Source organism: Lissotriton vulgaris, chromosome 5 (genome assembly GCF_964263255.1).
Source record: "Lissotriton vulgaris chromosome 5, aLisVul1.2, whole genome shotgun sequence".
Classification (NCBI taxonomy): Eukaryota; Metazoa; Chordata; class Amphibia; order Caudata; family Salamandridae; genus Lissotriton; species Lissotriton vulgaris.
Window position 1 is genome coordinate 1,121,630,291 of NC_141693.1, and position 27,970 is coordinate 1,121,658,260.

Genomic DNA, 27,970 nt, shown 5'->3' on the forward strand with positions numbered 1-27,970 from the left:
TTAGAGTCCATAATCCTTGGATTGTGTGACTCTGTAGGTGAGCTCCCCAACCAGTGAGCGATGTGTCTGCTATTAGCACGGTCTGTGGAGCAAGGAAAAGAAAGGGCAACCCTGTGGATACATTTTGAGGGTTCCACCACTGCAAAGAGCAATGGGTCTACCAACACTGTATCGGTTAATCGACCCTGCGACAAGTTCCACTGACTTGCTAAGCATTCTTGTAGGGGACGCATGTGAAGTCTTGCGTGGGGATCAATTGTAATGCAAGACGCCATCAGGCCTAGCAGTTTCAGGTGTACTTTTGCTGGCAATGATTGGTTGGGATGAAATTGAGTGAGAAGCGACTGAATACTGTGAATGCGGGCTGGATTGGGAAAGGCTGGAGCAGGGGTCTCCAAACCGGTCCTGGAGGGCCGGAACCATGCCAGATTTTTGGGATATCCCCATTGAGATACATGTCGTTATTTTAAAAATCTGGCATGGATCCCGCCCTCCAGTACCAGTTTGGAGACCCCTGGGCTAGAGGTTTGTGAGCGTCTATTGTGGCTCCCAGAATAAGTTTGCGTGTTGGAAGGCTGTAGATGAGACTTCAACGCATTCACTGTAAACCCTAGTTGGTGAAGTAAGTGAATAGTGGTTTGAGTGTGTTGGAGACACATTTGGTATGTATTGGCTTTGATAAGTCAGTCGTCCAGGTATGGGAAGACATGGATGAGTTGTCTTCTCAGATGTGCTGCGACTACTGCCAGGCATTTGGTAAATAGCCTGGGAGCAGTGGTGACTCCAAACGGTAGCACTTTGAATTGGTAATGGTGACCCGCTATGATGAATCCGAGGTATTTCCGATAAGCAGGATGAATTGGAATATGGAAATTTTCGCCTTTTAAGTCTAGAGTAGACATAAAATCGCTCTGCTGTAGAAGCGGGAGCACTTGTTCAAGTGTTACCATGTGGAAATGCTCTGACAGTATGTAAAGGTTTCGTTCTCGGAGATCCAGAATAGGTCTCAAGGAGCCGTCCTTTTTGGGGATGAGAAAGTACAGGGAGTACACACCTATCCCTTGATGTTGTAATGGCACAGGTTCTATGGCTCCTTTGGAGAGGAGAGACTGTACTTCTTGCTGAAGTAGATGTGAATGTTCTGGTAACATTTTGTGAGAATGAGGTGGTATGTTTGGAGGATTTTTGGTAAGCTACAGGCAATAACCAGGTTAGATAATTACTAACACCCATTTGTCTGTGGTGATAGATTGCCAAATGGGGAGGAATTGTAGAAGACGTTCCCCGACACGTGTTAGATGATCGGGGGGAGTGTAGGCAAGTCACTGCTTGTTTGGGAGGGGGAATTATGCAGTGCAGAACCCTTGCCTCGACATTTGTTGTTGTTACCTCTATATCCTCCCCTAAAGAAACCCCTTGTAGAGGAAGATTGATTGTTGCCTTTGTAAGAGGTGGCAGTATTGTCCGAGGACATGGTCTTGGACCCCCCACGGTAGAAGGAGTGACGAAAGGAGCCCCGATTAGAGGAAGACCTATCTACTTCAGGCCCGAAGAGATGTTCCTTGTCAAAAGGAGTATTTAAAATAGACTGCTGTACCTACGATTGGAAACCAGAAATCCTCAACCATGCATGTTTTTTTAATAGCACAATAGGGTTGATCTCTCTAGCTGCAGAATCGGCAGCATCTAAAGTGCATCTTATTGAGGAATTGGATAGGAGCTTCCCTTCCTGGACTTTTGCTTTGTGTTCATCTGGGAAGTGTTGTAGCAACTGCTCCATTTCGTCCCAGTGTGCCCTATCATATCTGGATAGCAGGGCCTGAGTGTTGGCAATGCGCCAATGATTTGCTGCTTGGGCAGCTACTTGTTTACCAGAGGCGTCTAATAGTTTTGACTGTTTCGCGTGGGAGCAACACCTACAGTCTGTGAATTGGCCCGTTTACGGGCATTAGAGACTACCAAAGAGTCTAGTGGTAGCTGACCATTAATAAAGACTGGATCTGAGGAAGCAGCTTTATATTTTTTATCAATCCTGGGGGTGAGAATGCGAGCCCGCACTGGATCTTTAAAGATTTCATCAGCATGTCTTATGTCTGGTTCTGAGCATTTCAAAAAGGAAATCTTCCTCTAAAGATTTCTTGCGTAACCACCCCATGATATTCTGCAGCTCTAGCAAGTAATTCTAGATGTCCTACATTGTCGTCAGGAGGGGATGGCTATGCAGGGCAAAGATCTGGGTTGTTATCTGTAGGTGAATATATGTGATAATCCTTTCAGCGATTTATCGGTACAATATTGTCCCCCCCATCCCATTATCATCATCATCATGTGGTGGACAGTTGGTGTAATTAATAAATGATGCAAAGGTGGGAAGTTTGGAAGGTTGGTGTAGGGCAGATGTCTTCAAACTTTTTTAGGTTGAGCCCCCCCAGCTGAATTTATTTAGATGTCGGGCCCCCCACCACTTGACAAAAAATTCTGGAACCTGGTATTCTACATAATTGACCGTCATCCGCATTTCCCAGTCCATATCTGGCTAATAATGTTAAACACAGTAAGAGTGTTTAGAAAACTGCAGGTTTGCGAGTTGGTGTGGTGAAATGACAGAGGCTTACTACACAGTCCAAAACAACATTTTTCAAGATAAAATGTGTGCAAATTGTTACGGGTTCTCCACTTAATTCTTGCAAAGCCTCCTCAAAGAAACTTCTGTGGTCAATAAAATGAGTACCATTAAAAGACCATGCTCTCCACTGAGAAGCACTGTCCAATGGCATTAAAAAAACAATTTCAACTCTGGCCATCCTAAGCAGCACTGGGTGTAAAATTTAAACTGCAGTCGGTGAGCAGTGAGCGAATTACGGCAATGCTTCTGTATCCGATAACACACGAACGAAATAACCTGCAGAAAATCCTGGCACATTTTAAAAGCCCTTCTGGAAGGAGGATGACATTTATATTCACAAAAGATTCTAATTTCAACTTTTTCTCAATCCATCTGCAGAAAAGTGCAAATAAGCATATGCTTGGGAAAATGGGTTTCTCATACTTATGCTTTTTCTACCTAAGCGCGCTATGGTGAGCCCAGGCGGTCCATATGTTACTGTAAGTGACAAAATTACCACTGTTAAAAACTTTGCAAAACAATAAATACATAAATAACATACTCACGTTCTTGTTTTCACTTATTCTCGTTCACTTGCACTCTTTTCCTCTTTCTCTCTCCCTCACACACACTCATTTTCTCTCATTCCCTTTCCCTCCATTTTGTTGCCCAATTTTACGCTTCTTCTTTCCCATTTCGGTTTCTATCTCTTCCTTTCCCTTTTCACTCCCTTCTATTCCACACTCATTTCCTATCTCCCTCTTCCTCCTACTACCACCCATTTTTTTCATACCTCAACCTCTCTTCTTCTGCCCGCCTTCTTTTTCTCACCTTTCAGTATATGCCTCTCCTCACTTCTAAGGCCTCATTCATACCCTTCCCCTACTATGTTTTCTCGTCCTCCATTCTGCTTCTCCCTCTTCCACTCTACTTCCTCCTCTGCTTCTCCCTCTCATTCTCCTTCCTACACTTTCTTTCACTCTATGCCCCGTTCTAATCCCAGATCCTTTTATGTGTTTCATCTCCTGCCTCCTCCGGCTTGTCTTTAACTGTCCCAGTTCCCTCTGGATGCCAGCAAAGCGTGGGTGTAGATGCCAGGCTGGGTATGATGCCCCTGCCCTCCCGTTCTCCGGACAGATCTGGATCCTTAATTGTACCCTTATTATTCTCTACCGAAAAGGGCGGGGTTTCTACAAGGAGCCCGAAAATCTCTCTAAATGTTTTCATCTTACTGGTTACGCTGTTAGACAAGTATTGCAAGATCTCTGGAGAAGGGGACTCTATTTCCGTGGTGCCTTCACTACCTCTTCATTATTTTTATGCTGCCAGCAGCCGGTGAATAATTTCGCAGATATCACGAGCCAAGAACAGGCGCGCAACGCCCATTGGAATTAAAGGGCTTCTCCCCCCCCCCCCCCCCCCTCCCCCAACCCCCCCTCCTGCGTCTCTGGGTGGCAGCCCGGGATGAGACCGCTTCAGCTTCGCAGACACACAGCCGCACCAGAGTACTACACAGGTCTTTTAAAGATCTTTTGCATGTTAATCAGGCGTTGATGGTTTTCACCCCTTCTTAGGGTCCCTGCAGCTCCACTCTGCCTCTCCGCCGTGGGAAACAATGAAAGGTGAAATTTTATGGTGGAGAGCGCGCCCCCCCTGTGATGGCGTCGCGCCCCCCCAGGAGGGCGCGCCCCACAGTTTGAATAACTCTGGTGTAGGGGAATGTGGTAAAAGAGGAGGGGGAGGGTTAGTATCCACATTCTTCCTCTTGAAAGGAATAAAGAAAGGTTCTGAATAAGGTTTGTGTTTCTGAGGTGACTTGGTTAAGAACATGTCCTGTATCAGGATTTATGTAGAGTTCCTTTTGTTTTGGGTCCGATTTGGGTGTTGGGGTGTCGAAAATCGGATCCTGATGCTTCGGAGGCAGTTTTAGGTTTTGGCGCGGAGGATTATGGTGCCAAAGTGGAATCACTTTTGGGCTCCAAAGGTTTCGTTGTCGAAGGAGGCTTTGTTTTCGGCATCAAGGATTTTGGCTCCAAAAATCTTTTTTTTAGCTTTGAGCCTGAAGGTTTTGGCTCGGTGCCAGTCTTTGGCTGACTCGATCCCGAGCAGGAAGGCTTTGAGACGAATTTTCGGTGCTGAGCCTAAGGGCGGGGTGTTGGAAACATCTTGTCGTTGCGGACCGTGGCCCGAAGGCGGGGGTGGGACCAAAGCCTTTTGTTTCGGCTGAGTTAGATTTTGCGTTAAGGGGCGTACGGTACTCACGGTACGTTGACCTTGTGGCAAGTCTTCTTCCGACTCGGAGTTCGATTCCGGGATGAAGACAAATTCCTCTTGTTCTTCCTCGGCCCCTTGTGCATCGAATTCTTGCTCGGATCCTTCATCGAAGATGTCCGGCATGTATACGATATTTTGACTCTGCATCTTGCATCGTCGAGCCAGACAATCATCAAACGTTTTCTTCAATCAGAATAATTAGCAAGTGTTGGAGTCTCCTTCGTGCAAGTCTGTGCGCGTATACTTGGCGCAACAGCGAGGGCAGAATTTAAATGGAATCCGTTCCATCAACTGCGAAGTGGACTGACGCAGGACAGATGGCCTTTCCAAAATCTTTGATTGAATTAGGGGTTTTTCTCGACGGATACAATATGCGGAGAAGTGGGATACGCGCTCGAAACAATACCGAAGCGGGTAGAGTGGATTGTGCACAGAGGGGAACCCTAAGAAAACGGGTTTGAAGCGGAGCGCAGCAAGACACGTCCGAACCTGAACGCGAAAAAAAATAATCTAACATTAGAGTCGATTCCCATGCACAATATCACCGAAAGGAGGAGTTACCTACCTCGTAACTGTAAAGACTTCTTCGAAGAAAAACAACTTGCAAACATCCGGACACAACACTAGATGGCAGGAGTATGCAAAGCATGTGATCTACAGCTCACATGCCTTGAACATGTAGTTCCTGCTCATAGCCACACGAGTGATGTATTTCCCCCACGTGGAACATAAGAGTGCAAGACAAATAAACGCTAAACTGATCACGGGACACTAAACCAAACTTCTACATTATGTTCTGGTTAATCATCGCCTTCAACAAGCCAGGTACTATTTTAGTTGGGCCTGGTCTGGAGGAAAGAATGAATGGAGTAATAGTAACTGTTATGACATAAAATGCTGAAGGGTAAATTTGGGGTTACAACGGTGTATTGATGGGAAGGCAACCCAAGTGATAAAGCCACACAGACTATGAAATCACATTCTCAAAAAACTGTTTATTAGAGGCAACATTTTATATTGACAGTGTATTTAGTAAATTCTACCTGCAATCTGATCTGAGCCATTTTCCAAGATTTGGTGCATAAAGAGTCCCTGAAAAGGCACATGTGGCTGCTAGATGAAAGGGTGAGCAGCAATGTTTTATTGTTATACATTATACACATAATATATTGCTGTAAAACAGTGGTTCACAAACTCTACAATCTATAGTCATTGTTTAAGAATCGACTTAAATTCTTTGGTGCAGGAGAATAATATGCAGATCTACTTTTGTCCACAGTTTTTTGCATTCGGTACTGTGAAGCTGCACCTCTCCTCATGACATCACAAGCCTAATGTAGTGTGTAACAGCTGAAGAGGTAAATATTAGTGTCCTGTCACAAATGCAGTTCATCATAGGGACCTTCAGCCACTTCATATAAAATTAAGTGTACTCCATTCCATGACTGGGAAGCATATGTAAGAATATTTCTCTCAGACATTTGAAGTCTTTTAATGTCACAAGAGAACCTATTTCATTTAGGTCAAAATGATAATGAAAGCCTACTGATCGTCTCACTACCTGGCATCATTGTAGTGTGCATTGGTAGGAGGCTAATATTTCAATTCATTCTAAGCGGGGAATGTAGGGTGGGTTGCTTATTGATCTAAAGCAGAGTTCTTCAAACTTGTAGTGGGGCTAAAAATCTGGGGGACGGCACCAGGCTCTGGTCAAGAAGAGCATCTATTATATAACTTGAGACTTAAGACAAATGTCATGCTTAAAACAGACTGGCACTGAGCCACTCTATGATGGGTCATCAGTAATGTATTTTGCTAAACTCAACAGCAGGTTTCTGAAGGAGTTCAAAAGCAGAAGATGGGGTGTCTGCTTGATTATTGCAGGTATTGTCTTTAGTGTTCCCAGGAGGGACCGACATCAAACATGCCAAAGAAATAATTCGAACAACCAAATGTAAAGCCTTGCTTTAGGTGTTCACCCTTGAGATGCCAGCTTACTTCCAGATGGCCCTACACTGGAAGTTATGGAGCAGGAATGCCATGGGCTTTTCACATCCAAGCTCTTTGTGAGATAGCCAAGATGCAAGCAGACCTTACTTTGCTGTGTCTTTAGAATGTGGATCAACAGAGCAAGTTTTCTATTCTGGCAGCTATACTAGTGAGAACAGATGAAGAAGCAATATGTGTTACCATGATAAAGCACCTCTTTGACTATTGAGAACTGGAGACTTTATGGGGTATTTCTCGATAGTGTCAATTTCTCTTAGTTTAACCTTGACACAGCACCCTCCTCAGAATTTAAGGATTCCAAAGTTTACCAAAAATGTTTACTTTGAGAGATCCTAGTCACACAGTACACTTACATTAAGTCAATCAGTCGTCACAGTTTTCGGTGATGCAGTGTTCCTTTACCAGTACACTAAATGGCATGGCTCCCCAAACAGACATTCGAAGACTAAAATCATATAAACAAACTGCTCCAAGACTCGCCCGTCTGACAGCTGCGATTATAAGCCTCTAAATATACGCAGGATCCTGTACTGGCGAAATAAAAACATTTTTTGATCCCATTACTCCCCCACACCGGAGACATCTTTCTGAGGATTATAGTTTCCTCTGAACCATCTCTGAGCCTAGATATGTTTTCTCAGTCAACAAGAAGAGAGTATAGTTTGCAAACCACTGACATAAAAGTAACAGCACAACAGGTTAACATTTTAGTAGGCCTTTGCAGCTCAGGAACACACACAACTTTGGTTCAGACTACTTTTTGTTTTTAAAAAGAGACCTGTTTCGCTAACAAGCATGCATATTTTGTTTCACAGTGAGTTTAACTGTAATGTGACCCTTTAATATTTCAACTCGAGTGTACTAGATCAATAGATTAGTAAACAAAAAATGATCATCAAGACAAAGAAAAGACTCGAGATTCACAGTACCAGCTCAACAGCCGCCCATATCGGCTATGTTTGTCACTATGAGTTAATCAGCATTTTACTGGAGTTTCAATGCAAGATCTCATCTACAAGTACTATATTTTGTTATAATTTAAGCCCTAGTGTTTTCCCTCTGTTGGAATGCCATAGTCAGCTCTTGATAGTATTTCTCTATAACGCACTTGCAGAGCCAAGCTAAACAGGTCAAATAATCCCTATGGCTAAATGCACAATTTGAACCACTTTAACTAAAACGCCTTGGCGTTCACATTTTCCAGCTGGAACAAAATTGTAACAGCGAATGCCTGAGGACAAAACTGCAGTGGTAGATTAAACTCAAATTAATCTTGCACAATCCACACACTTTCAGTTGATTCTCTAGTAGCAACACCGCAGCTATGTTAAGGCATAACACAAAAGAAATAAAACGGGAAAGCAAAAATGGTGCATAGAATTCATGAATATAAAATCAACTGTTATTGCTGAACATTTAAAACGCCATGCAGTTGGTGTTAGGCATAACACAAATGTGGGATAGATGTACTAAATTCAGCACTGATTGCTCACATTAAGCAGGACTTTCTAAAGGTGATATGGCCATTTTGCTTTCTTACAGGAACATGTGTAATTTGGGTTGTGAGCAATTCAACAATTTGCTTTTACGTAATTAATTTGCTTTTGCGTAATTAAGCAAACTTAGAACAAAATTACATGAAATTACATAATCTGAAAATCTGTCAATTTGCGCTATATTTTAGCGCAAAATTCATCCTTGTATCAATTTTTGGAGCAAGAATGCATTTAAACAAAAACACAGCAAACAGTCACTTCCTTTTCGATGTTTTCATGCATTTGCAGAATTTTTTTACACAGAATTGCTCATTCACTGTAAATGTTATCCTTAAACTGTACATAACTATGCAAAGGGCCCAATTTAGGGAATTTTGTGAAACAAGCCTAATGTAAAATTCCCAAATGACACCAGTGTAATTTATATTCCGCCCAGGACTAGTCTAAATTAGATTGGATGGGGAGATGGGATGCAGACGAAGCATGCTGGTGACCAATCTCTTGCACCAAGACCAACACATAGTGCAGCAACTTTGAGGCGAAGTTGGCACATTCATGCATTAACTTCATCTTACTTAAATAGGACCACAATGGTATTTTATAACATTGTCACACTTTCCTTCGTGCCATACGCTAAATGGTCAAAATGTGATTGCTTTTCTCCCTAAAATCACTGGGTCTAAGCCTACGCTTAGTCTAAAGCAGTGTAGATGGTCTCATTACATAACACAGAAATGGAGCAGACACACTACTTTCCATAGTACACGTACAGGCAAAGGGGTCTCTGACGGAGGGGTGGGGGGAATGGGGGGGGGCAGAATCGGGGCGGGAGTATGCATATGCAACACAGCAGACAAATACAAAAAGCCCATTAGCACTTTGAAAACCATGCATATTCCAGACTGTATGATGGTCAGGATTCGGACATCAGAGTGGTTTTGAGAGGTTCATTCAGAGCAATACTGGATACAAATGTATGCTTGAGGAGCCTATGCAAATAAACTTAATGGAGTAAAACAATTTAAGGAAATGACTCCTTCTGTTGCAGGTCCCATCTTTGAGATCACGCTCGCACACTGTGGCCTGCATGGTCTTCCAGGCCTACTGGCCAATCCCATTCAGGTCTGAAATAAGAACATCAGCGCTCAATGGATTCAGAGCCAGGTATCTGCAGGCTTCCGAGCAGAACCTTTCATTCTCGTTCCTTTGGAATACTTCAACTTGAAGGACCCTGAAGGACCCAGAAGTTATCACTTGGTATTGCAGAGGCTGAGCAACTTCATTTAGCTTTGCCACCAAAATACAGAACTGCCCTGCACGCATTTCAAGTTCAATGATGCCTTTAAAAATAAGACGTTGTCATTCAAGATAGTTTTCAAAGACCATGTTAACATTTGCTTCTGAAATTTTGTTGTCTGTTTTACGTCTCCACTGAGGAGACTATCTTGCAGATGTGGAACAAAGAAAAAAGGCCCAATCAATAAACAGAGATATGCTAGGTTACCCCCTTGCATTGCAAGCAACAGACCTTCCTGTTTCTTTTCACCTTCAACTGTCCAAATATATTTGCATGAGCTGTGATTGTTGTGACTTTGGACCATTTTTCGGGCTGGTTCTGCCTCATCTGCAAGATTTACATTGGATTAAAACACTTCAGACCTTGCAGCGGCCACTTCACATCAACCAAAATATCAAAGGGGCAGTGGACACATTCTGATAGTGATGTTGCGCACCGGAGTGCTCTAGTGTCCGATGATTTGATGGAGTGAGGAAACAGACAATTTTATGCATAGATGCAATATGCGGAGGCTTCCTACTTGCAAGGACCCCAACTTCCTCCACACAACATGGCTGTTATCAAAGTAGAACACAAGGTGGCCTATTTTTACCCAGTGTATTTGCAACAGCATACACTTCATGAATCCATTGTTATATTTAACGTTTATATCACACTTTGGTTTAAAGAGTCGATCATTAATTGTACATACAAAGCATAATTTATCAGGTCCAGAAGGCACTCTGTTTGCACCCCCTTTGATTCTACAGTACCAGTGCTCCACTGAGGCCAGTAACAGCTGTGGATCGAGGGTCTAGTTATTCATTTGTTTTGAGGCAGTGCAAGGCGGGCAACCTGCTGCCTTTATTGGTGGCGGGAATATGCATGCCGTTTATAGATTAGCAGCTTTTACATTCCTTCAGATTCCGCCAGCAAACCTACCAATTGGTAGCCCAGCAGCTATTGCTTGAGCTCTGATCAGAGAGTGCCAATGCTACACTAGTGAGTACCAATGCTAGACCAGTGAGTGGCAATGCTAGACCAGTGAGTGCCAATGCTAGACCAGTGAGTGCCAATGCTAGACCAGTGAGTGCCCATGCTAGACCAGTGAGTGCCCATGCTAGACCAGTGAGTGCCCATGCTAGACCAGTGAGTGCCCATGCTAGACCAGTGAGTGCCCATGCTAGACCAGTGAGTGCCAATGCTAGACCAGCCTCTGCATTCCAAATACCCATGTGCATGCTCCTTTCCTTCGGAACCTCAACGCCTAACACATGACCTTGCACAGCAGTACAAATTCGAACATCTGAAGCAGGCGACGTTAGCCTTCGCTTGCCGCTCATTTTTAAAATGGAAATTTAAGACATTTGCTTGTAAATGGGTCAGACCTTCCCGCCTTTTACAACGGCTATGACTGATTGGCTAGTTAAAAGAATATCTTCAGCAAGTTAAATGAGCTACAGCTGACTGGCAATCTCTCTCCCTCAACACCTCTCTATCTTCCCTCATCACAGGAAAGCCATACCTAGAACCCCTCGATAAAGCATCAGGCAAGGTGACATTAAAGAGCGTCTGGCGGCCTTCACTCTTACAGTCCCCATTGCTAAAGAGGCTTTAACCAAGCAAAGCTCAAAATAAAGTCCAAGCGACACAGAAGACTAAAACGTGAGCTACTGCAGTCCTAGAAAAGTCGAAGCAAAAAACCCAGTGCTTTTATCCCTTCTTTCCCCCTCTTAGCTGCTCAGAATATACGTTTGTAAGAATTCCCTTAGGATTTAACAGTGGTGCCTGGTAAAAAGAGGTGTCTTTTCGTTATGCATCTCCCACTCCTAACAGATAGTAGCACACTAAACTTGACAGTTCGCATTACCGTTAGATGCCGCAATGCTTTCTGAAACCGGGGACATCCACAATTGGATATTGTTTGTGGCTAACTGACCAGCAACAATTAAGCAGGAAGAGGTTTGGAAAGCAATATGTTGGGAGACATGAACTATGCCGCAAAGGGAGGGGAAAAACAGTTTAGTTACCATCCTACAGTTAGCTTGGACCTAAATAAATTCTGCAACGGTATCGTCACCGTTATCAAGTACTAAGTTAAAAACAAACTGACTCAAGCTCGCAAGAGTTGCGAGATGTGCTTGCCTCGAGGATGAGTTAGTGGTTTTCGTCCCAAGGTTAGCTCGGTGATGAGTTACTTCTGGAGATGTCCATAGGAAGCAGTAAGAACTCCACAATGGTAGATGGTTAGAAGGCACTTGAAGTGCTTTGAGCTCAGACTGCAAAAAAGGGCACCTGAAGGAACAATGATCCGGGCATGTGCCAGGAGTCTTCTCCTATTGATGTCTCCCAGGAGCTCTAAAGCACAATGAAGCGAAGAATGAACTCCAAGAGTTTCTGCCTGTTGGTTTGAGGTAGGAAAGTGCTGTTCAGTTCAAGTACTGAGTCTCTGTTTTGTTTGTGTTCCAGAAAAACCTATGGGAGAAAACAATACACATTTACATACCTTAGGAATTATGCTTTTATTTGTCTTTCATGATTTTTTTCTTTGTAGTGTTCTACTCTTTTCAATTCAGACATGCTTTTATCGTTTATTCTTTTGTACCAAGTGCGATTAACATTTTGACGACCCACTTCAACCCAAGGATAAATATCAGTGGCGGCTGCAACAGAGTAGTACGGGTGCAACGGGGTGTTAGAAAACAAAATGTCACTTACCTGCCTGCCGGCCTCTTCCTCTCTTCCGTTTTCTTCTGTTCCTCCCAGAAGCAGGAAGCACACAGCCTCCTCTAAGCCAACCATGACCCTTCTGTCACCAGCAGGACAGTGATTGGTCAGAGCGCCGTGGTTTGGTACTCAGACAGGCAGTGGGAGCCTGTGCATGTTCTCCACCCAGGCTGTGCAATACAGCCAGGTGGAGAACATTCTAAGTGCGCATGATTATTTGGCTGGCCCAAGACTGCTGGACAAACCATCATGAGCACTAAGTGCACCAACCACTCCTCTCCTGCTGGCTGTGACGAAAGCCCAGCCCCTCCCCATAAAACTGCATTGAAAGAAAAAATAATAATAACATTGTTATTTTTCCATTTTCCACTGCTCAAAGAGCAGTGGGGCAGCACTCGTCCACCTTAACGAAGGAGCCGCCGCTGATAAATATGCCAACAAAAGCACACTAAGACAAATGAGCTTGGACTAAAGAGATAAAACAAGCACTGGGAAAGGCTTGCATTTTAAGTCCTGGCTAAAATATTCAGGATTCCACTTGTTAAAAAAAAATACTATTATTGTATACAATGCAAAGTTGAGAAATACTTAAATATATGCTGACTCGGAACAACTTATGGATGTAAGTTAGTCCCCCATGCACTGCCGTGAGAAGGAATGATACACCAAAAACGAATCAGCATGGTGTGATGGTCCCAAAGCCTATGTTACGTAAATTTAAGTGGACCAATCACTGCGGTTGCTTCGCCAAAAATGAGGTCCTTCGCTACCACCTTCCCCCATCAATTAATCCACCCTACCCACCACAATGAACAAAGAATATTAGCATGCACCTGAAGTACATACTCCCTCTCCCTCCCATTACCTCAGGGAATATTTTATTTTTGAATACGTAATGAGTTTTATGACCTCAAATGACCTGAAAAATTCAAGTGAAATTGTAAACTTCAGTTCAGAAAAGGGGAGTACAAGTTCCCACTTTTCCCAAGCTGAAGTTACTTCATTTGGTCCCAAGGCATGATTTCCTTCCTCAGGATGCACCATGGACAGGGTTAGAACGAGACATAAAATAGACCCAGGCACCAAACCAAAATAAAAGTGGACATCCTTCACGAATCAGATAGCTAAAAAAGTAGCCCACATTTGCAAATTAGTGTAGTTTTAAAGACACGCTGTATGTAAGTGTTTTGCAAGGTTTAGGAGAGAGCATGTACATGAGCTTGCTGCATGCAGTGTTTGTTGGGACAGCAGAGAAATCAAAAGCAAATCTGGATCATAAAACAGATCCACAAACAGCCAAGAAAAGGCCTAAACACTGCACCTGCCAGAGCATCTAAATCGGGCACTGCCCAATTGTCCTACAGGCCCTTTTTATGTGTATGATGTTGGCTCTCAGCTAGCCAGCCTCTTGAACATAATCTGAGTAACCGCTTCATTCCTCTACCCATCACTGGGCAGGGCTTTAAATGGAAATATAGAAGTGCAAGTACTCATTATTCAGAGTACCTGTTGCTCCTCAGAAGCGCTGGTACTCTCTTGTGAAATGGATTGTAACCCCTTTCAAAATAAATAAATGCGGGTACTCAGCAGGAAGCATGCTGAAGCCAGCAGACAATGATCTTTAGTCAAAGGTTACTTTGCTCTGTGCTGGTCCTCTCTCCAGGATGGCAGCGGGCGGGCTTCCAGACGCTAGGTTTGATGGTTTACCAGGTGAAGCCCTGGACAGTATGGTGCCCACGAACATCCTGAACCATAGAGCATTACGCATTCATTTACTAGATCTTTTTCGGCAGTGAGCACTCCCAGACCAGATAACATTGAGGTCACAAGAGAATTAAACCTCAGTTTATTGTTCCATCTAATGGGTTGCAAAAAAAATGTAGAGGACTTTGTGTTTGATGGATTTATTGGGGTGACCACCTATCCCTAGGTCATGATAAATAAACAGTGTTCCTAGTCCTGGATTTTCATATGGTGACCTAAGGCATTATGGGTGTTGTAGTCGTGCCTCGTTTCTGTTGAACTATCTAGAGACTAGCACACATGAAATCAATGATTCACAGGTGAAACGTTCGGGACTGGAGGCAGTGTCTGTAATAAGATGGGATGAGGTGGTCACCCTATTTTAGCTGAGACTTGCACCCCAGAGACAAGGGTTAGCAAGGGCAAGAGAGGGATAACAACTGCTACCCCTTAAGTCCTTAAAAGTCCACGAGTAAATACTCTCCATAGTCTAAAGCATATTGTATTCACCCATCACAGAGTTTTGCAAGGGACTTTTATGTATTAAAAACCTAATTTTTCAGTCCCCCGCCTTCTCCTGGGCGCCGGATTCCCTTTTCCTTAAGCAAAGTCTGGCCGATGGACTGCAATACTTGCTGACATTTCATTTTCCCTCGCTGAAAGATGCGATGGGTGGGTACAGGTGTGAAGAGGGCTTCAGCTGCACGAGTACGGAGGGCTGGCAAACGCTGAATCTCCACATTAAAAGAGTTACTTATGGGCTAAGCCGCGGAAGAGGGCACGGAAGACAATTAGTCTCCCAGCACTACTGAGCCGAGGCAGGAAACACCGATGTGTCTTTTTTTTACTCGTCTGTTCATTTTGCTTTTTAAGCTTTTAAATAATGAGTAATATTCCTGACAAATCTGAAAACTGAACCTTTTTACATGTTAGCTATTCTAAATTATAGGTCGCGTAAAACGTTCAAACAATGGATGTTATCCCGAGCCTGGTTTGTGCAAAAATAGTCGCATCCAAAGATTTAAAAAAAAAACCTTATTAAGCAACGGAAATCCTCTTTAAGAGTGTGGGAAGCTGAACATTCTCAATACTCACAGCTTTCAAGATTTAGCTTTTGATGTTTATGAAGCCTGCAAACATTTTCAAAATTAAACAAAGAGCTTGCTGCAGCAAAAACTGTTCTGGTACAGTGAAGGCCTTCGAAGGGCAGTGACCACAGTCTCCATTATCAGTCCTTCTATCCGGCGAAGTGATGAAGTCCGGTCCTGGCACACTGCTTCAGATGACCATTGGGAGCTCTTCCCTCACCTAATTTTGAGATACACTGCCACCCACTAACAGTCTCAAAGGAGTCCACCCTCATTGTCTGCTCCCCCACCCCCTCCTTCCCACACCAGTGCAAGGAGAGTTGCTGCTGAGGGACAGATTTTCACATGAAAGCTGCCCTGCCCGTGTAGTGCTGTATAAGGGTAAGTTAAGCAACAGCCACTACCACCCCGCTGGCGGGAGGTCATAAATAGGCGGCAGACTTCATCTCCACACACCCCATCACTGATCTGCAGCTCCTTCTCAGTCAATCAATCAATCAATCAAAGCATTTGTATAGCGCGCTACTCACCCGGAGGGTCTCAAGGCGCTTGGGGGAGGGGGGTCCGCTACTGCTCGAACAGCCAGGTCTTGAGCTGCTTCCTGAAGGAGAGGTGGTCTTGGGTCAGGCAGAGGTGAATGGGGAGGGAGTTCCATGTCTTGGCAGCCAGGTAGGAGAAGGATCTTCCTCCCGTTGTGGCTCTTCAGATGCGGGGGAACGGCGGCAAGGGCGTGGCTGGTCGATCGTAGCTGGCGGGTGTGAGTGTAGAAGGTCAGGCAGTCGTTGAGGTATCTGGGGCCTTGGTTGTGGAGAGCATTGTGTGCGTGGGTGAGGAGTCGGAAAGTGATTCTCTTGCTGACGGGGAGCCAGTGCAGGTCTCTCAGGTGTCCGGTGATGTGGCTGTGTCGGGGGATGTCCAGGATGAGTCGTGCTGAGGCGTTTTGAATGTGCTGGAGTCTTTTCTGAAGTTTGGCTGTGGTTTCGGCGTAGAGGGAGTTACCGTAGTCCAGTCGGCTGGTGACGAGGCCCTGGGTGAACGTCTTCCTGGTTTCGGAGGGGATCCACCGGAAGATCTTACGTAGCATGCGTAGGACGTTGAAGCAGGACGAGGAGACGGCGTTGACTTGTCTGGTCATCGAGAGGGAGGAGTCCAGGATGAAGCCCAGGTTGCGTGTGTGGTCCGTTGGTTTGGGTGCGCTGCCCAGGGCAGGGGGCCACCAGGAGTCGTCCCAGGCGGAGGGTGATGATCCTAGGATGAGGACTTCCGTCTTACCTGAGTACAGTTTCAGGCGGCTGTTCATCATCCACTCGGCTACGTCTTTCATACCTTTGTGTAGGCTGGTTCTGGCGGTTGCGGGGTCGTTGGTGAGGGAGAGGATCAGCTGGGTGTCGTCGACATAGGAGATGATGTTGAGGTTGTGTTGGCGTGCGATGGCCGCGAGGGGGCTCATGCAGATGTTGAAAAGCGTGGGGCTGAGCGATGATCCTTGTGGTACGCCGCAGATGACTTCGGTGGCCTCGGATCTGAATGGGGGGGAGGCGGACTCTGTCTTCTTGCGGCGAGGAAGGAGATGATCCACTCCAGTGCCTTCTCCTGGATTCCGATGTTGTTGAGGCGCTGCACTAGGGTGCGGTGGCAGACTGTGTCGAACGCTGCGGAGAGGTCCAGGAGGATGGGGGCAGCTGTTTCCCCGTTGTCGAGCAGGGCTCGGATGTCGTCGGTGGCTGCGATGTGGGCGGTCTTGGTGCTGTGGTTGGCCCGGAAGCCGGACTGAGAGTGGTTGAGGGATCCATTTGTCTCGAGGAAGGCGGCCAGCTGTCTGTTGACTGTCTTCTCGATGACCTTGGCAGGAAAAGGAAGGAGCGAGATGGGGCGGTAGTTTTTGAGGTCGGTGGGGTCCGCTGATGGTTTCTTCAGTAGGGCGCCGAGTTCGGCATGCTTCCAGCTCTCTGGGAAGGTGGCGATGTCGAAGGAGGCGTTGATGATGTCCCGGAGATGGGGTGCGATGACGGAGTCGGCCTTGTTGAAGACATGGTGAGGGCAGGGGTCGGTTGGTGATCCGGAGTGGATGGAGTTCATCGTGCGGATGCTGTCTTCGGTGTTGACCGGGGTCCAGGCGCGGAGTGTGGTGGTGGGGGGAGTTGGTACGGTCGTAGGGTGCGTCGGCTGTGTGCTGAAACGGTTGTGTATATCTGCGATCTTGCTGTGGAAGAACGAGGCGAGTGAGTTGCAGAGGTCTTGCGAGGGGGTGATGTCGCTGTTTCCGGCGCTAGGGTTCGAGAGCTCTTTGACTCTGTTCAAGAGTTCCTTGCTGTTGTGGGCGTTGTTGTCTAGTCGTTCCTTGAATGCGGTTTTCTGGGTGGTGTGGATCAGCTGGTGGTGTTTTCGGGTGGCGTGCTTGAGGGTGGTCATGTTGTCTGCAGTCGGGTTTCTGCGCCAGGCTTTCTCGAGGGCCCGGCAGTTCTTCTTGGAGCTCTTGAGTTGGTCGGTGAACCAGGATGCTTTCTTGCTGCCGGGTCTGATTGGGGGGGGGGGCTTCAGTGGGGCGAGGTCGTCTGCGCAGTTGGTGATCCACCTTGTGAGGTTGTTGGCGGCTTGGTTGGGGTTCGCTGAGCTGGCGGGTGGGTTCTGGCTCAGGGATGTGGTGAGCTGGTCAGTGGTGATCTTGTTTCAGCTTCTGCGGGGAGCCTGTTGCGGATGGTGGTGAGTGGTGGTCCTTCTGAAGCTGAAGTGGACGCAGCTGTGGTCTGTCCAGTGGAGTCCTGTGGTGTGGCTGAAGGAGATGTCCTTGCTGGAGGAGAAGACAGGGTCAAGCGTGTGGCCGGCGTAGTGGGTGGGGGTGGTCACCAGTTTCTTGAGTCCGGGGTTGGCAAGGTTGTCCAGCAGGGTGGTGGTATTGCGGTCATTGTTGTTGTCCAGGTGGAAGTTGAGGTCCCCTAGGAGGATGTAGTCGGCGGAGGGAAGGGCGTGCGGGCTGATGAAGTCGGCGATGTCTTCGCTGAATTGTGTGCGTGGTCCCGGGGGTCTGTAGATGAGGGTGCCTCTGAGGGTCGTCTTGGGGTCGGTGTGTATCTGGAAGTGGAGGTGTTCGGCGGCGGCTAAGGTTTCGTCGGAGTTGGTCGAGATGCAGATGGTGTTTTTGAGTACGATGGCGATGCCTCCTCTCGTCTGGTTGACGCGGTCCCTCCGGGTGATCTTGTATCCGTCCGGGATAGCTATGGCGATGTCGGGCGCTGAGGAGGCGCTCATCCAGGTTTCCGTGAGGAAGGCGACGTCTGGTGCTGTTGTGTCGAGCAGGTTCCAGAGTTGGACGGCGTGCCTGTGGACGGAGCGGGTGTTGAGCAGGAAGCACTTGAGGTGGTTGTTGCTGGGGCTCGGCTTGGCGGGAGCGGTGTAGGTCCAGAGGCAGGTGGACTTGCAGGCTTGGCAGTCACGGACAGGGGGAAACCCTGCAGCCAAGGAGGAACAAGAATGCGGACTCCCATTAACAAGTCAGTGGAGAATAGGCAATGCCTAGAAGCACAGCCCAACATGCCTCCCGGCCAAAGAAATTAGGGACACTGTGCCGCAGACATGAAAACTTTGCAGAAATTGCCTAATAATGCATGTCACCAGCGGTGGTGTTCACAGAACCTGAAAACAGAAATTACCTCTTTGATTGTAAAAGAGAAAAGGAATAGTATGCAGAATGCCCCTTGACTACACAACCCATGCTAGTGCCACGCTGCTCAAAATAAGCAAGTGATTTAAAAGCACTCTTTAGTTCTTTCACAGATGAGCACCGCTGGCATTGCCATCTTGCTCACTTGAGCTGTGGTTATGACTAGCTGCCAGCCAAAGGGTTTGCTGCATGACCTTGGAGTAGTCACCAGTCACTGCCTGAAGATCATGGGGTTTTTCTTAGACCAGCAAACCTGTAATAAGGGCTGCTCGAATTCAATTAAAAAAAAAAAGTCATAGGTGTACACAAAGGAAATTTAGATATTTAGATTTTCATGACTTTCCACCAACCTCTCCAAGAAGACATCAGATAAACAGATGCCCATCTAAACAATTTTAGGTTTGTTTATCTTGCCGTAAAATCATTTTCCATGCAAAAACATACTTTCCCCACAGTCTCTCAAGGTACAAAATGTCTGCACTTAATTTTTCTTAGCATCTAGTGTTCCTCAGCGGCGATATGGCTGGGTCCAAACTGGGGTGGTGTGGTGAACAAAAGAATGATGGATTAACCCCAGATACTTCTGACTGGGGGTGAATGTTTGCATTGTCCAGCATTCCGTCCATCAATTGTTTCTTTTGCATATGCCACCCTAAGTAGAAAGGGTATGTATGCCCAGATGTGAGTCCCGTGCTCACTACACCACTGGATCAAGCTAGCCTGGCCGATGAAGGATGATGCCCTGAAACCGGTCCCAGGATGCTTGTTTCCAGTCCAGGGAGGACCTGGCTTGGCAGTTCGGGCAGGACTGGTCCCATAAGGAACAGGGTCAAGACTGATTTGCAGATGGTCCAAACTGGGGTGGTGTGGTGAGCAAAAGAATGACGGATTAAACCCAGATCCTTGTGACTGGGGGTGAATGTTTGCATTGTCCACCATTACGTCCATCAACTTTTCTTTGCATATGACTAGCTGCCAGGCAAAAGGGCTTGCTGCATGACCTTGGAGTAGTCATCATTCACTGTCTGAAGAACATGGGGTATTTGTTAGAGCCGCAAACCTGTCATTAGGGCTGCTCAAATTAATTTTAAAAAAGTTATAGGTGTACACAAAGGAAATTTGGATTTTCATGACTTTCCATCAACCTCTCCAAAAAGCCGTCAGATAAACAGATGCCCATTTAAACAATTTTAGGCTTTCTTTTTCTTGTGGTGAAATCATTTTCCGTGCGAAAACATACTTTTCTCCACAGTCCTTCACAAAATAAACGCTTTAGGAGCCGGTCACGACCTCTGCCGGTCTGTCTAGGTAGAAATGTGTGCAGATAATTTTTCTAAGCATCTAGTATTCCTCCTCAGCAGAGGTTCTTACGTGCACAACTGGTATCTGCCACTAGAATTCTTGTGCAAGCAATTTTCAGTGCATGTACTTACCCAGAAATCCACAAGAGGGAAGCACAGCACAGCGAACAGAGAGCTATGTCTGCAGTAACAAATTCAACCAGTACGCACTGTACCATCTACCAGAGATTAAAATAAAATCACTTGGGCAGCATCGCAGATTAATTATATAGAAAAAACGTTTTAATTTCATCTAGAAGGAAAAAAGAGCATTTATTGTGTTGCAATAGTATCAAAGTATTCACCCCTCGACAAAAATGACTCCGATGGCTGCCAGCCCACTGAACCCTAGAAAAAAGAAGCGAATGAGACTTACACCAAGATCCTTGAAGGTTTTCACGGTATTCCTCACCAGACAATGGGTTGCACTCTCAGCTGCAAAAATAAATAGAATATATCATGAGGCCTTTAAACAGGGTATTACAAGGGGACTTTTACTACCAATGACGGTCCCACTATACCTCGCATAATGTATGCCCACACTACCCAGCATGCTTTCATTTCTGATCTGTTATTAGGCGAGGGTGAACAAGAACCAGTATTATTGTATTCTACAAGCAGCCTTCTTTGTAAAAGTGGTTTAATCAAAAGAACCGATCGAAAATGAGTGAGTTCTGTTTGTGTTTTGGGAAATTATATAGATCATGTAAATTCAGACTGTAACCCTGCATTTGCTCTTCCTGGATTCTAATTCTGTACAAATGTTTCCTTTTAATTTTCTTCATTAGTAAAGCACACTGCTTTTCCAAAAGCCGACAGACTGCACTAAGGACTACCTACACTGTTAAATGTACAATGTTGCTACACTTTAACAAATGCACTGTTCGATTTAGTTGCAATTAGTCAACGTACAAAGGGCAAGATAACTTTCTAATTCTGCACACTTTTGTTTAAAAGTTTAGGACCAGGGCTGCTAAAATATAAGGGCAATGATGGTCTTCCATTTCAAAACTGGCTGTGTTAACATTCATGAAATTCTGTCCAAATCACGAAGAAGATAACAAATTAAGTAGGTGAGCAGGTGGGGTGTGGAAACCAGAGTAATCCGTTCCTGTTAAGGAGCGTATGTAAGAACAGTGGAAATCGGTATTGAGGATTGAAGGACTGCTTGGCCTAGTTTGATTATGGTCTAAAAATATCAAGATAAATGTAAATAAATAACTTTAAACAGAAAACACGGGCTTTGCCTTTTAGTGCAGCATATAGCACACTACCGTAGAAATGTAAAGGCTGTTCAGGACAGGTAGAAGTGCTGCAGAATATTAGCAGGTCCTTTACTCAGAAGAGTCCCTGCTCTTTAGAATGTGACTTTCAGCTCCTAATGCAGAATACAACAAGCATTGGCATAGCCAATAGGTCTCGCCTTTGGGAATCTTATAAGTATTTAGCCATGCAACATTTAATGTTGTTGCACCAAGGATATTGTGCTGCAGAACTAAAAACTTATAAGGTCCCAAAGGCGAGACCTATTGTCTATGCCAATGCTTGTTAGGCCATACTTTGTTTTACCTCTATGTGCATTTTTCTGCAGCTTGTATATACCAGGGAACTCAACCGTAAGCCATTGCAGAGCTTTACATAAAAACAGATATTACACAACGTCGGATTCCATTTTTCACGCATGGGGAGATTAAGTGGTTCTCAGAATCGCAGTATGTTGAACCAACGCTGAAACTCCAACCTGGTTACCCAGCTCCAAAGTCTGAAGCTCTGGCATTAAGCCACAATCTGGGTAGAGCGAGGGGGGCAGGCAGAAGACCCATTAAAGTTCAGCTCGTCATAGGCTCGAAGTTCCAACATGAGCCCGAGTTGGACGGGAGCCAGGCTTGAACTTTCAGTGGATCGCCCACCTTTAATCTGCCACATGTGAATAAAGTGCCAGTAATGCAGGCCCACGTAGGTATGCGAATAACCATCTTAATTCGATGCACGTTGTGTTCCATTCTTTTGCATCGTGCTCAAGATAAACAAAGGAAATTGCCACATTTGGAGATGCAGAAAACGCAAACCAAATGTTATTTTAGAAACTTAGTAGGAGGTTACATAGATAGGTCAATATGGAACAACAGTTCACTGTATGCAGCAACATCACAGGCTCTGGTCAGTCTGCAGCTCTGTGCTCAAAATTAAACTGCAAATCTGTAAGTGGATTTAACTATCTCATGCATACGCTTCATGTCTGTATTTTTTCCAAGTTATATATTCAATTGCGGATGCTATCTATGTGCATGTGCAACACTCACTCTCCCCAGCATATAGGTAATTTTTCGAGGCATTTCTAAAAGCTGGGCAAGTTCCAACTCTCGTGAAGCAAAACCCTTTTGCTGAGGTGTTCCAAAGCTGCCATGTTTCCCAGTTCCATGAATAACTTGAGAGCCTAGTATTGGTGTTTCCTTCGCATTCCAGGGATGGCGGTCCTGGATTAAGTCAGACTAAAAGGTGCATAATTCTAAGAAAAACGACACTCTTGCTATGTATTCTGTACTATTAAGTAGCAGAACCCTCCTAATTTCAGATGAAGTGAATCAGAACTACAATACCCAGAATCCATTATGTTGTGGCCATCTGCCACCGAAGACCCGTTCACAATATTTTACTAATATTGCTTACATACAGGACATGTGCAGGTGTGATACACGTGCCACCGTTCTCACTGCACTACCTCATTAAGCAATGCTCGGTGTGCAGTAGCTTTGCTCATTGAGGACGCCATACGCAGCACAACAGCATATTCAAAACTGCATATGGTGCACACAGAGGGGCGCAGCTTTTCTGACACGTACACATTGGCCAGAAAGTGTGTGCCCAACCTGTGATGCAAGAAACCAATCCATGCATCACACACGTGGTACACCTTGGCTTTAACAATACCTGGAAGTTCACAGGTAAACCTATACCATCTACGTCGGAGAGCTCCTGATTATTTTCTTTGCAATATAAGAGTCCTGGTCATGATCAAAACAGGACTGCGAATACCAGAATGCAAAGCAAAAACACATAGCTGGTAACTTCTCCAACTGAGTACACTACGGGGGTCTTAGGTATGTCAATTTAAAATATAACGGACTTGCTGACCCACGTTTTTGATAATGCTGCTCTGCCTATAGGAAGGAAGCTGAACTTTAAACTACAGTGCACTTTCAATGTCCACGTGCTTTGCGAAACCAAGAACCTGCCTTCACATTCAAGGCCCCAATGAAAGTCACGCTTTAAAACACGCAGCTTGGTTTCCTCAACAGGGGCCCCTTCACTCTGCTTAAACCTCAAATCGGCTGTGGAGTCCTTAACTTTAAGAAATGCTGGTGCTTAATTTGCGAAGGAACTTGCAGGTGATGGAACCAGCAATTGTTTTTGGGAACCACTGCCATGAGCTTATTTTTCTTTATAATTAGGCAACAAGCAAAAGAGAACAAGGCGGCGGCCCTTCCCCTCCGTGCTGTCTGCTCGGTCCCCAGATCCCCCCGCCAACGGAGGTGAGCTGACCCTCCCAAGATACTCCCTCCTGCTCTGCCTGCCGCTTTCGTGTGCTCGGTTATGGGTTTTTTCATGAATGAACACTGTGGCATACACATTGCAGCGATTCACAAAAAAGAACATGGCGGATCTGTCTGCAGTCGCTTGTTCCTCTCAGTATATTTATGCATATATAACAATTAATGCACACAGCTTCCCCTTTGGTGATTCTTTAAAATTATATAATTATATAACCCCTTCCCTTCGGTAGTTATGTGAAATGTAAACAAATAAAAGGGATAAATCGATAACGAAACGAATCCTTTCATTTCAGAAGAGACTGCCTGTATAAACCTGAGCTATTAAGTGTCCCTGCGTCTCCTGTTTGGTACCGATTCTACACAGTTTAAGTACTCTAACATGGTCGAATAAAAATCTGTTTCCCCTGGAAAGCACGCAGCACCACCTCTCCCCTACCTCGACTGCCCAGGAACGCACAGGAATGACAGCACAAACGGGGCGGAAACAGGATACTGAATCCCGCCCCTCCAGGACTCCCTGACCTGCCTCATGGTTGCCAAGGCAATATTTCTAAAAATATTGTCGTGCTACCGTAAGGCAGGTCATGGAGTCCTCGAGAGGCAGGATCCAGAGCAGACAAATCTGCTCAACAGGAGCTTTTTCCAATGGCAGGCCTCCGTTTCCAGAGGCCTGCCAATGGAAAAAAGGGGCGTGGCTTCACGCTGTACTGACTTCTTCTCCTCACAATATCTCTCTGCCTGCAGCAGGGCCATGCCCTGCAACTCAGGCTTCGACCTAAAAACGTGGAAATCAAGAGCAGGTGAGGTTTTTCGAAGGATTCACTAATGACAGTTTCTCCTAGACTCCCAGTGGATGCTGTAAGCCATGCACGTGCAAACTACAGATGCTAGTCTTAATATCCTTAACATCTCTCCCCGTCATGTTTTACACCTCTCAATTAGCATTGCACGACTTACCATAGACGGCCACTTTTCTTTCTGTTCTAGTGAGGAGAAACTTGTGCAATTTCTGTACATACTCCTTCTCCTTGATTGCGCCACTCATGTTGTGAATAAAGATGGCTGCTGAGCTGTAGGCCTCCAACGTTGGCCCAAGAAGCCTTTGCAGGAAGGCGATGAACTGCTGGTGTTCCTCAGACTGGCTTATCTAAATTAATAGAGATAAAAGGTTGGAAATTACAATTAAAACCAACAAGTAAAAGCTGTTACCTACATATCATGATAAAACGCAAAAAATAAAACTCCTAAAAATCAAATGCAAGCATTGGTAAGCCAACAAAACCAAGGCCTTGATGACTGCGCAAGATAAATACAAACTGCAGCTTAACGGCAACTGCAGCCGCTTACTTAGATAAACAAAAAACTATGATGTAAATATGCTAAAGTTAGAAAGATGTATTGCTTTTAAGCCTGCTGCACTTTGCTCCAGGTTTATCAAATTTATTGCAATGCTAAGAAGTTGGCTAGCAAAGGTTCAGATAATTGTCAGTCCCAACACATCCTTGGGAAAATGTGTTATTCATGAAATTAAGATACATTTTACCTATACTAGATACAACCAAAGAAATAGGAGTATGGCAAATCAAGTATGGCCTGTGTTCTGTGCACTGCAGACGTGGCTGCATCGATTGGGAACAGTCATCACCCAAACCCTGGTCTCCAGTACCTTAAGGAAACGGTCCCTCTGCTCTTCACCAAAATCGCTGTCCTCGTCCTCTTCATCACTTCTCCAGGAAAGAGGATCGGGAATCTTCTTTTCCCAAGAAGGCTCAGAAAGGCTGGGGCTCAAATCTTCCTGCTCATCCTGGGCAGAACAAACACATTTGGATTGCTGGGCATAAAACCACCAAACAACCTTCATATCCAAACACAATCCACCAGTTTATACATTCCGAATCACAAAATACAGCAAATAATCTGGTAAAAATTGCAAGTGACTGAATGCAATGCACAGAGGACCTTCGGGAAAGTTAAGAATAGGTCACTAGTGGCAATGAATGACATTATAAATTAGGCCCGAATATGCTGAATGCAGTGAAACATCATTTGCGAATATTTCCTAGCTCTGGGCGAGTACTATTCAAATATAAAAAAAAACAGCATTCATTAAAATACCTGTAGACCAGCAAGTGCAACATTTTCAGCAGCGCTTGAGCCGGATGCCTGAAGGGAGAGGAGTCCAGCAGTGCATGTCAGACTCATGCATACACAATGCTAGTACTACTACTATTACTACTACAGTGACGGCAGGGAAGGGGCTTGAAAAGGACGTGGAACTGGCCCCACTTTAGACCAGTCGCATAGATGGAAATGGCACTGAAACTAAATGGAAAGCTTTAATGTGATTGTCCTCTTGCTTACAATGTAGAATGCTTTTAGAATTTAAAAACGAATAATGAGCTGATTATATAAAAGTCACATTTCAGGAACAATGAAGCCTAATGTAATATGTGATAGTCGCAAGTAATATTTGAGCAGAGCGAGAGCCTAGGTTGCACACATATTGATATGCGTCTATTGTGCCTCATAGGACTAAACTATTTCACTTGCAAAATGAATGCCGTACGCGACCTGGCATGCTGGAAATTAACGTTGGGCACACTTACTCAAGTGGGCTCCATCAGGAGAACTGATGCACATCTTTAGTTCAAAAGAAATAGGTCTTATTCTCATGTATATCGCCTCCAATTTCCCAACTCGCCATTTCTCTTAATCACCGGCATATTACTTATCTGATCGCCCCATAAAAGTATTATTAAAACTTCTGAGCAGTCGGAGATCCATGTGGAATTCATGGGTACCATCAGCCTGATTCATCAACGACCCGTTTTGCGAGTCTATAATAGCGATTCATAAGGAATCGCTATTACAGGCTCGCAAAACGGAATTCATGTAGGAATCGCAAAACAAAATTCGATTCCTACATATTCCTTATTTGCGATTAGCAAATTGCTAAATCGCAAATAAGGAATAACTCCACATTCATTCCTATGGGCCAAAAGGCCCATAGGAATGAATGGGGAGTATTCCTTATTTGCGATTAGCAATTAGCTAATCGCAAATAAGATAGCGATTTAAAGGGTGCCAGGTGTGTCCAAAGGACACCCTGTAGCACCCCTTAAATGCAAATTGAAACAGGTGTTGCGCACACACATGTCCAAAGGACATGTGTGATTGCAACATGCAACTTAGAAAAATGCTTTTAAAAGCATTTTGCTAAGTTTTTGCTATTTACCACGAGGTTTGACCTCGCGGTAAATAGCGGGCCAAAATTGCGAATTCGCAATTTTTAAATGGATGATGAATTGCATTTAAGGAATCTCAAATAGAGATTCCTTAAATGTACTTACTCGCAAAATTGCAAAATCGCTATTACCGATTTTTGCATTTGCGATTATGAATCCCAAATGCAAAAATAGCGCTCGCAAAGGGCCAGATTCTCAGAATCTGGCCCTTTGCGAGCCGATTTCGGCTTGATGAATCAGGCTGCATGTCCCTTGCAAATGGCAACAATACATGCTGGTCAAACTGACTTGTGTTATACTTTACAACTGGTTAGATCGAAGTCAGCATTGTTTGGTTACAAGGAAACGACAAAAGGTAGGTTCTAGACATTTATAATATACAGCAACATCTTGCTATGATATTTAGGTTAAATTGCTCTTTAGAAGTACTCGCCTGGAATGGTGGGCCTGAAGTACAATGTATTCTGATTTGCGAAACAACTTTCCATCCCATGCTCTAAAAGCAAGGCAGTATTTTTAAAAACAAGAACAATAAACTAACGTACACGAACAGTACATAACAGGACCTACATGGTGCTAAGGCTACAGCCTTCACACCAGGCAGGCTAACATGATGGCACCAACCATGTTTTCCAACGCTGCTAAAAGAACACACATTTTGACACCTTATACTTAGAAGATAAAAGGAGGAAGTCTTAAATCCATTCGAAGATGGTGAACGGATCCCTTATGAACTCAAGTCATCACAGCTCCATCTCCTATAGTTCGCTGTGATGAATGGAGTAGGCAGACTATAACTTCTATAATGGGCTGATCATTCAAGGTGTAGGTTTGCGTGAAATCACAGGTTCAATTCTGGGTGCATCCAAACTACTCTTTCATTCTTTGAAGGTTGCTAAATTGAGACCACTGAGTTGGATCACAGGCCTACATATTCACAACACTATGAAA

General features: G+C 44.9%; 1 protein-coding gene across 3 annotated transcripts in view; it reads right to left on the reverse strand.

Moving 5' to 3' along the window:
• Window positions 1–5,997: 5,997 nt before the first annotated feature.
• The window catches only part of GPAM (glycerol-3-phosphate acyltransferase, mitochondrial), a 232,522-nt gene continuing 210,549 nt past the window's right edge, over window positions 5,998–27,970 (reverse strand). For 2 of the 3 annotated variants that reach the window (XM_086922787.1, XM_086922786.1), the window contains exons 18-21: window positions 25,441–25,578; window positions 24,732–24,921; window positions 20,597–20,655; window positions 9,177–12,136 (exon numbers count right to left, since the gene is read on the reverse strand). In XM_086922787.1, coding sequence (XP_086778913.1) covers window positions 12,020–12,136; window positions 20,597–20,655; window positions 24,732–24,921; window positions 25,441–25,578 — 504 coding nt within the window. In that variant the 3' untranslated portion in view covers window positions 9,177–12,019. Of the gene's footprint in view, window positions 12,137–20,596; window positions 20,656–24,731; window positions 24,922–25,440; window positions 25,579–27,970 lie in introns of all 3 variants that reach the window. The other variant, XM_086922788.1, reaches the window with a different exon arrangement.